General features: G+C 30.1%; 1 protein-coding gene and 1 long non-coding RNA gene across 2 annotated transcripts; both read right to left on the reverse strand.

Moving 5' to 3' along the window:
* Window positions 1-433: 433 nt before the first annotated feature.
* LOC140039851 (uncharacterized) lies at window positions 434-1,340 on the reverse strand. The gene is made up of 3 exons (XR_011842656.1): window positions 1,327-1,340; window positions 720-791; window positions 434-603 (listed from the first exon to the last, which is right to left on the reverse strand). It is a non-coding gene; the product is annotated as an uncharacterized lncRNA (long non-coding RNA).
* Window positions 1,341-1,389: 49 nt separating this feature from the next.
* Window positions 1,390-5,563, reverse strand: LOC140039407 (uncharacterized). The gene is made up of 10 exons (XM_072085009.1): window positions 5,471-5,563; window positions 4,890-5,052; window positions 4,331-4,448; window positions 3,972-4,171; window positions 3,223-3,370; window positions 2,860-2,934; window positions 2,349-2,507; window positions 1,800-1,829; window positions 1,642-1,671; window positions 1,390-1,514 (listed from the first exon to the last, which is right to left on the reverse strand). Exons 1-10 carry the CDS (start codon window positions 5,485-5,487, stop codon window positions 1,390-1,392), a joined length of 1,065 nt encoding a protein of 354 aa, XP_071941110.1. The 5' UTR covers window positions 5,488-5,563.
* Window positions 5,564-10,976: the final 5,413 nt, after the last annotated feature.

Raw genomic sequence — 10,976 nt, forward strand, 5'->3', positions numbered from 1 at the left:
TTTTTTGTGTGACATTAGTATTGTTATGTTTCGTACACGCTAAAGACACTACAACAGTACACTGGTACAATAGACACGACTCAGTCAGGTGTGGATTCCAAGTGAACGAGGCATTTATTAACAACAGCCTATTATACTATTCTACCCACAATATCAATGCGCGTAGACCAATCACCCATGTCTTAATACACGACAAGTATAATACTGGTAACTGGTTGTAAAGTTAAACATAAAAGACACTTTCCCTGCAATTGTTGACGTTTTGTAAAAAATATGCATATACTGTATATTACTTTAAAAAAGTTGTATAGGCCTAGTTGGTAAACAGCGGTAACATACGAACATCGTACGCTTCAGATCTTCACTGCTTAAAAATGGAAGAAAATTATTGTAATAGGCCAGTATAGTATTTAATTTAACATGAAAAGCAGCTTAAAATAGATGAAAAAAAAACAAAAAAAATGTAAATTTAAATCCTCAAATGTTCTGGAACATTTGCTTCTGGCTCCCAGGTAAGTTTTTTGAAGCCAACCCACTTTACTTGGTACATAAATTGTCCTTTCTTCTTTTTCTTTTTTAATATTTTTTCAAATGCATAAAATCCTGAAAAAAAAAAAGAAGCAATTTTTACAAGCATGAAAATAAGTTAAACAAACTGTGTCTCCAAAACAATATTTGATTATTATCAGGGTTGTAATTATTATGTCTCTGCATCTTACCTTCTTTCAACTCAGTTTTCTTACTGGTATGCCCAATCTCCGAACAAATGTTTGCTAAATCTGTATTTTTTTCTGGGAAAAAAAACAGTTAAGCATTAATTGTTAAAAAAACATTTTCTTGGGGTTCCCTACTCTCTAATTTGAATGTATGTGCTATTGCTACAGTATTTAAAAAATGTATTTGAATTTAATTATGCACAAGGACACTTTATTGAGTAAAAACTTAGTCTAGTGTATATTGTTGTGTTAAGGTCAATTAACTGTCAAATAATTTTTTTAATTTTATTTTTTTTAAAGCACTATAACACTGTATTGCTCATAGGTCATTCCATATCCTGTCACGTCTTTAACACAATTGTATTCATTGTATGTGTTGCTGTTTTAAATTTAAGTAGGTTTGCTAAATGTGTTACTCACCAAAATCAATTAAAACTTCGTGAGGCCTAATGGTACCTTCAATTTCAGCTGTGGAAGAATTATGTTCATTGTGAAGAATATCACAAAGAAAAGTAAATACTGTATAAACATTTTGATTCACACTAAATACACATTTTTAATGTATCAACAAATATAACATCAAATATCAAGTAAATGATGTTTAACTTACCATCAGCAATAACTGTTTCATTTTCTGTTACTGTGGATGAATAAATTGCAATAAATTTATATTTTATTCAATGACTATATCATATAATAGACTCGAACACCTTTCTACAACAAATTGTTTGGTTGCATTAAATATCAAGTAAATGATGTTTAACTTACCATCAGCAAGAACTGTTTCATTGTCTGTTGCTGTGGATGAATAAATTGCAATAAATTATATTGTATTCAATTACTATATCATATAATAGACTCGAACACCTTTCTACAACAAATTGTTTGGTTGCATTAAATATCAAGTAAATGATGTTTAACTTACCATCAGCAAGAACAGTTTCATTTTCTGTTACTGTGGATGAATAAATTGCAATAAATTTATATTTTATTCAATGACTATATCATATAATAGACTCGAACACCTTTCTACAACAAATTGTTTGGTTGCATTAAATATCAAGTAAATGATGTTTAACTTACCATCAGCAAGAACAGTTTCATTTTCTGTTGCTGTGGATGAATAAATTGCAATAAATTATATTGTATTCAATATGCAGATGTAGTTTATAGTGAAATACAGTAGTACTGTTTACCTATATTATTTAAGAAAACAGTTGTGTGCCTTAATATACTATATATTAACCATGCACAAAATGTTAAATTAGATACTGACTATAGAATTTCAAATTCAAAGATATTGTAGATCTCTTAGATTTAAATATCATCCAAAAAACTACTTTCTGTCATGACTGCAGATGATTAATTGACATACACTAGAATTGCAAAATTAATTTTCACAAAACCAAAATCTGAAAGGCCTCTAAATGTTTATTAATTACTGTAAATGTTCTTAAGCGATTAATGTTTGCTTTTTTTACAAATGGAGGTACAAGTTAGGTGGCATGCTGATTAATGAAGGTAAACTGTGGTATGAAATAGTTTGATAATTCGAAAGTTGGATATCATTGATGCATGCGACTGTGTGTCAGTCAAATTTTCTGAAACACATTTATTTTAGTTAAAACTTGCCTTCAAATTTAAGGTGATTGCTCTTTTCAATAATGCTTTCAAGTTCTTGGTAAGTGTACCTTCCTATTGGCTTAAAGCCAATAGGATCGAGGCCACAAACCCGCCACTTTCCGTTCATCACCTCCTTGTAAGGCACCCTATCTTTCCCTGATGCTTGTTCTGAAAAAACATCCCAGAGTTTAACAATTTAGAGTGAAGTGTAAATTTGTAATAATGAGTGTACATATAAATTATTAATACAGTAATAGTTTGATAAAAACTCTAGATGATTGGTATAGACATAGGATACTTTATTTGTCAAAAATGTAATATTTTTTAAAAGATAAGATGTTAAAATACATTTAAAATTCTTGTAAGAAAATATTAAAATACATTAAATTAAATATGAAAATTGCAATATTCAAAATACTGTGGATATCGCATTAATAATATAAAATAATTTAAAATACGTTTGACTTTGATAACATTTTTGATTCAAAACATCCTTTATTTTTAAAAATTGTGAACTTACTGAATTTGTTATTTAACAGCTCCTGCACTTCTCGTCTGAGCTTTTTCTTCTTATTTACTTGTGTTGCATTTGGACCTGTATGGATTAAAATCAGATTGTAAGCATAAATATAAATCATGTTTTTACAGTATGTACTTGGACTACTGTGTTTAACACCATTCATTAATATATGATATAATATAAGTGTCAGATCAGAGTGTACTGTATTTAATAAAGCAGTCATGTTACAATTATTATTTAAAAAATCTTTTTGTATTTAACATTCTGTGTTTCATCAATTATTTAGGTAAGTTGAATATCTTGGTTGAAGTTATTTATTCTCATTATTTTATATACCCGTAGATATATAATTATTTTACTTACCATTACTAAACGATAAGAACTTGGTTGTAAGCTGCTCCCGCTCCATGAAATAATTACCCTCCTCTGACCCAAAGGAGAATATTGTGTCGTTGTTTGGATGCAAAATAACAGCAATACACTGGCATCCAAGGTTCACCATTTCTTGTATCTATGTACATTGTCATAAATATAATTATTGTTGGTAATTAGTACACAAAAGAACAGAAATACACATGTCTCGACTGGCCTTATTAACTGTACAAAAGATAATAAAAATAAAACATTTACTATGAAAAATATAAAGTAAAATCAATATTACACTATCTATAATTAGATAAAAAAAAAAATTATAGCAAATTTAAAATTTCTTGATTAGCAACATTTCATTATAAAACGTATGCATGGTTTGATTTTTCCGTTGTAAATCTGCTACAATGCTTACTTTTGTCAAATTTATGATGAAAGAGGTAATTTTAATTAAAATAATATTAATTTTTTTCCAATTTTAAAGTCTTTATATAAAACTATATTTAAAATGTTGTAAAAATGGTGCAGTCAATTCTAAATAAGTTTAACTTGCATTGAAAGAAGTTACACATTTTCAATTTATTGTATATAAACTTGATTTTTGCATCAAATTTAAGTTTGTTATCGATTTGATCATCTAAATGCTTGTATGTTTTAACTTCTGATAACCTTTAATTGGGGAAGCAAGTACTTATATTAAAAAGCCAAGCAATGCACATTGCAGGAAAATTAATTTTACTAACTTTCTTTTCAATTTCCTTGGTTTTTCGTGCTATTGCAATTTTATTCTGGCCTTCTGTCATTTGCGATGGTGTTGTTGGCAGTGGCAAAGCCAGTCTTGCCCGTTCTTCATAACTGGCAGATTCATTGGACTGTTTTAGTTCCTGCCACTTTTTTAGGCCACTCACACGACAATCGGTATAAGTTCTGCCTTTGTCGAGTTCTAATGAAATACATAAAATATATTAATTTGATATAATATAAGTTTAAACTTTTACGGGTATATCATGGGATTTTATCTGGCTCTTTTCTATTGTATGTCCATTTCATGTATGTACAGTATTTTGCCAAATCAAATCATACTATTACAATCTATATTCACCTTCCTTTATGTGTTCAGACATGAACAGCTGGTGGCCCGTTTGTTTTCTTATTCTTAACTTTTCCTTGCAAGGACGTTTTTTTCCGGACAATTTTTTTTTGTAGTTGCCAATCCAATCCTATAAGAACATAATATAATATATAGTATTAATTGTTTTCCTTTTGTTCTATTTCAAATTCTAATAATAATCGTTATACTCTATACAAAAAACTAGATACAGCTTGAATATATTATTACAAAACAAACTCAATATTTTATAAACAATTGTAATATATTTTTTTTTATAAAAGTGGAACACACAGATCACCGATTCACCAAACTAAATCAAAGGCCTTTTGGATGAGTTTTGAGCTTTTGGCATGAGTGTTGGTGATTATGTTTGTTGAAACTACAATCATTTTAAAACAATCAGTAGCAATAAAAAAATAAAAATTACTTATTTAACCTCTCTATTAAGCATTCCAGAAAAACGATCAACAATAAAAAAAAGCATTTATAGACATAAATGGCATTAATAATATGATTAAGAGACATATTACATTATAATTATCCTACTTACTTTTACCTGTTCTTCCAACAAACCAGTTTTTTCAACTGCTTTTGCTAGTAACACCTTCTGTCTGTCACTCCTATAACTTGACATACCCTTCTCATATAAAGCAATGAGAACCGATTTGTTTTTATCTCCAATTTGCCTTCGGCTTCGCTTAGTACACCTAGACCTAGGCAGAAGGTAGAAGTAGTAGTGTATACACTTTAATTAAAAGAATGCCTAGCTAGGCCTAGTAAGTAGTATTAATATAACCATGGAGTAAAGATTACTCCAGGCATGATATAACTATTTTTTACAAATATATAAATATAAGGCCTAGGCTAGGTCTACATTGAAAATTGTTCATAATAATAATATAGTGTTTGTCATCAATTCAAGATGACATAGGCCTAGGCTACACTACAACACGTGCTGCTGCTTTATAGATTGTGTCACAGTGTATTTTAATAGAGCATTTTTAGGGTGTAAAATGAATGGTCGTTTTTATGTATAAATGTCTGAGCCTTGACTCTATAAATAGATAGTACTAGGCCTAGGGCCTAGCCTATGCTATGATTATCTAGGCTAGTAGGCCTAGCGATACCTACCTTTCAATCTCATTCATTGAAAAACAAGGTGATGTGTATAATAAGTGTAAAAATCTGTAAAATTCGTAGAAAATAATTATTCTGTACTAAAGTAACTCTTGTGTGTGGTAGCTGTTTGTGTAACAATTGTTTAACTGGGTGTTTAGTGGCTTCTCTCAGAGTGCTGAAGTGACGGCAGATAAAGATATAGGGCCTAGGCGCGCCAGGTGTAAGATATCATCCTCCTGTCATCCATCAATCCATCATCCATCCCCACCGTACCACCCAAGGCCCATACCATAGTTTTGTAGAGCTAGTGTGTAAAGAGGGCGCTTTCCGAATGACAAGTTTCCAAGTTTCCACCAATTAAATTGTCGCGTTGCGCCCCTAGCTAGCTAGCATCATGCATGCAGCTTAAGCCGATTTTCCACTAGGCGAATTTGTTCGCGCGAATCGAACGCGCCAGCTTGTACGCATGTGTATTCATGTTTACGTCTTCCAAATCCTTCTCTACGCATGCGTATTAGCTGACGCCTTCGATTCGCGCGAACAAATTCGCCCAGTGGAAAATCGGCTTAAGCCGATTTTCCACTGGGCGAATTTGTTCGCGCGAATCGAAGGCGTCAGCTAATACGCATGCGTAGAGAAGGATTTGGAAGACGTAAACATGAATACACATGCGTACAAGCTGGCGCGTTCGATAAAGCGTGGTTCCCACTAGCGACGCAACACAAGGACGTAACGCAACGCAAGTGAATTGACCAATCACAAGCGATGGCTTATTCGCTTGTGATTGCTAACTGTCTATAACTAACTTCGCTTGTCATTGGTTAAAACGCTTGCGTTGCGTTTACGTCCTTGCGTTACGTTCTAGTGAGAACCAAGCTTAAGATAGATAGATAGATAGATAGCTAGCTAGCTCATCATGGAGGTATCTATTTTTATACCTCCATTGCTAGCTGATGATTCTCCCCAACTGAGATGTATAATATTGATATTGTAATTTACTTTTTGGAAATATTTCCTTTTTCATTTTAAATATTTTATCCTTCACAGCACCAAGATTAGAAGAGATGTGCCACGTCAGTATCAAAGTACATACTGTACTCTTTTTTTATTCGTATTGATGAATTGCCACCCAACCAATAGGCCTACATGGATATTGTAAAATACATCTAACAATAACAGACAGATCCATCTATCTCTTAGTCTTATAAATAGATGTATCTCAGCTCTCCAAACTACTGCTGCTATAAATTCCCAATTGACAATGACATACTGTGCAGGGGGTTTGGAAAGGCTTCAATATAATTAGCGATGGCCTACTGCTACTGTACACTGTCAACATTGTCATTAGACAAGAAATGGAGGCACAGTTTATCCACCAGAGGGCTGGTGCTAATACAATCTATCATCCTCTCACTAGTAATGTATCAACCAGGGCTAGGCCTAGACTATTCCAGTAATTTAAAGGGGTTGCATTTAAATGAAAATGTTTAAAAAAAGATAACATTTTAGTAATTATTAAAATTAACCCATTTTGTAGATATCAAATTTCATTTGGTATTGATTGTAGGATTTTCACAACTTATTTTGCTTGTTCTAGTTGGGCACACTATATTATGTGTTATTGTATATTTTTTACAGAATGAGATGGTCCAGTGTAATATGAGTCAGTTGTTTATTTGTACAATATGCAGGAGAGATCTGAGGCTAGAGAAGAACCAGTTTTCTGCTGATACCATTCATTTATATAAACAAACCAATGTTTTCCTAATATTGAACTACAACAGACAAAGGAATGATTAACATAAGGGTTTTACAATACATTAGGCTGTATTTTATTGAAAAATCCACTTAAAATTGTTTTTAAAACATCTTCATAATGAATGACAACATGATGTAGCCTACTTTTTTACAATCACAAAAGGCATTGGATTTGTGAGACCTAATAATTGAAGAAAAATGTTTATTGGGAATATTTTTTATTATAAGGCTAATATTACAAATATGGTGGTATTTAATGTTGCCAAACTATGTATTAGTGTAATGTGTTATAATAAAAATAAATACTATATAAATCACATTAAAATAAATAAATACAATATCAAACGCCTGGCACAGAATAAATTCTAAATCGCCTGATACTGAAAATTTGTTAATTAAACTTGATAAGATGAGAAACACTGACGAGATCTAATAAGATCGAAACAGTACTGTCTGCAGATTGGATATATACAGTTTAGAATTTGTTTTGAGTTTTATATATAATAAATAATTGAAAAAGCAAATGTATTGTACGTATATGAATGTGGGTGTGTAGTGTACATGTACCGTATAGTATGTATTTTATATTAAAGTATACAATGTCCCTACACTGATCCTATATGGTTTTGGTTGGTCATGCAAATCATCTACAAACCAACTTATACTGTACTAATTATGTTACAGTAAGTAATGTGATGTATTAGGCCTAGTCACGTATTAAAAAATCATAATGCATGAAATAATGCTAATATTGTTTGATGAAAAGGTGGGAAAAAGTGTTTAATAACATTGTTATGATATAAATAATAAAAAAATATGATATAAATATGACCATATTATCTTTATATTGACTATTTTTGATAATCATACCCCTTTAAAGTCATTTGTATTTCAACCTATATTATTTCTTTTGTATTAATATAGTGTATGTTATGTATTGTTTGTCTTGTTACATTTTGTTAATGTTATGTATTCTTATTATCTGCCTAACCAATATTAGTAATAATAGTTTATATATATATATATGTATATATATATAAACAATTCAGGCAAAGAACATTAATTCTAAACCGCCCGGTGATAAACTGAAATTTTAATTAATTAATTTGAAATATGTATATATTAATATGTATATATATATATATATATATATAACTTTCTTTCGCAAATAAAATGTATTATAAAAAATCTAATATAAAATGTCAGACCAGCTAAGTATTGCGTTTCAATTGCATTTTTTTTTTTAGTATAGGCGAATTATATATCTTTTTCTCTAAACAAGTGAATGATACCACATTTAGAATTAAGGTTTCTGTGTATGCATTACCAAAATAGTAATTATATTTCAATGCACTTCTGCTTTTTGTTTTAAGATTTTTAAATGATTATTAACTATACATTAAATGGCAGGTTTTTAAAAAAAAAACGTTTTAAAAGTTAATTGTAGTATTTTGGTCCAGGATGAGGTGAAGTGTGTGTGTGGCACCAGAATTATTTTTTTCTGAAGAAAAGAAGTAAGCAGATTCGCTCCAAACAATAGGATTCACATACAAAATCATTATTTTTCCAATATACATAGTATAACAGTATACTTACAGTACATAAGGTAAACTCGAGCAGAAGAATAACACACATAAAAACCATATTCATTTTTTCGTCGAAAAGTGCCCTCTCTAGTTTCATATTAATAAATTAACTATTAATAAAAAAATTAATGGGTAATATGAACATATTTTAAACATTAATGGTGGAAATTGGCTCTACTCCTAACAAAGCTTCATATCACCGAAATTCAACAACGTAGTCAACGCACTTCAATAAATATCACAATTTAACAATCGTAATTTGGGAGGGCTGGATTTTGGTTAAAATCATATACAAAAAACATCGAGAAAAAATATTTTTCGTATTCAAAAACATTTGAAACTTCGTATATATGTTCAATATAGGTTGCTCTATCCACAGAAAATATTGCATACCCAACAGTAGTTTTTTTATGTTTTTTTTTTCTACAAAACCGTCATGAAGTCGGAAAAATGAGTTGGAATTGTATGTACTTTCTTAAGTGCAAATTTTGTAACAACGTAAATTATAAAAATCGATTAAATGACTTGCTATTGATTTTCTTTTACATTATGGATGAAGTAACCTATATTGAACATATATACCAGGTTTCAAATGTTTTAGAATACGAAAAGTATTTTTTCTCGATGTTTTTTGTATATGATTTTTAACCAAAATCCAGCCCTCCCAAATTACGATTGTTAAATTGTGATATTTATTTAAGTGCGTTGACTACGTTGTTGAATTTCGGTGATATGAAGCTTTGTTAGGAGTAGAGCCAACTTCCACCATTAAATGTTTAAAATATGTTCATATTACCCATTAATTTTTAATTAATAATTAATTTATTAATATGAAACTAGAGAGGGCACTTTTCGACGAGAAAATGAATATGGTTTTTATGTGTGTTATTCTTCTGCTCGAATTTACCTTATGTACTGTAAGTATACTGTTATACTGTGTACAGTAGGCCTGTATTGGAAAAACAATGATTTGTGTATCTTCTTGGGATTTGTTTGAAAGCGAATACTACACTTCTTTTCTTCAGAAAACATCTCATTTTACCAACAAACCCCAACCTCCAACACACCAGACCCTCCTGAAATCTACATAGTACATTATAAGCCAAATTAACCGTTTTAACTTTTTTTTTATTAAAACCAATCTGCCTCAAGAATATATATATTTTTTATAAACAAATCAGGCAAAAGAACAGTAAACCATAATTACAATAATAAATAATAACATAAAGATTGATAGGAATTGTAAGTAATATTAATGAAATTAAAGTGCATTAGTTTAAAAAATAAAACCAAAAAAACTTAACTACCCTTCATTTGAATAAATCCCCCGGGGCTGTTTATTCGAGGGAGGGAGAAGGAACGTTTATGCAAAATTATGTTCTTTGGGAGGGGGAGGGGAGGATGGGGTTGTTATATGAAGAAGGCTTTTATTCAAAGCAGTCAATTAAAAAAAGTTCAGTCATATAAATATAATGTTAACTACTATTTTGGTAATGCATACACATGATAGAATTATGTTCAGAAATCTAAATTCTAAATGTGGCATCATTAACTTGTTTAGAGAAAAAAATTATAATTGATGGGCTACACACAAAAAAAATGCAATAAATACTTACAATTATTATTAATATTTGTTATATAGGCAAAAAATATATAAATAATAATACTTAACATTAACACAATTATTTAACAAGTTAAGTACCGGTAATACTGTACATAACACTGAACTATAATACCAAAGGAATATATGAGTTAAATAAAATACAATGGATTTCAACGGCTATGATTATCCAAACATTTTTTTATATATAAAAATAGCACATTATAGTTCGGCAACATTTATTTTTTGGTTAGATAACAAACCGTATTTGGAAATAGGCTATAACAAAAGATGTTGCAGATGTTGTAAAACCAATTTTAAGTGGGGTTTTCAGATACATTACACAAAGACAATTATTGTACTAAATCATGATTTTAATAATGCATTTATTAGTTATCAACCTTGACGTTAATATTAGGAAAACATTGGTTTGTTTATATAAATGATCAATGATATCAGCAGAAAACTGGTTCTTCTCTAGCCTCAGATCATTCCTCCTGCATATTGTATAAATAAACAACTGACTCATAAACACTGGGCCATCTCATTCTGTAAAAAATATACAATAACACAT

This window comes from Antedon mediterranea, chromosome 2 (assembly GCF_964355755.1).
Source record: "Antedon mediterranea chromosome 2, ecAntMedi1.1, whole genome shotgun sequence".
NCBI lineage: Eukaryota > Metazoa > Echinodermata > Crinoidea > Comatulida > Antedonidae > Antedon > Antedon mediterranea.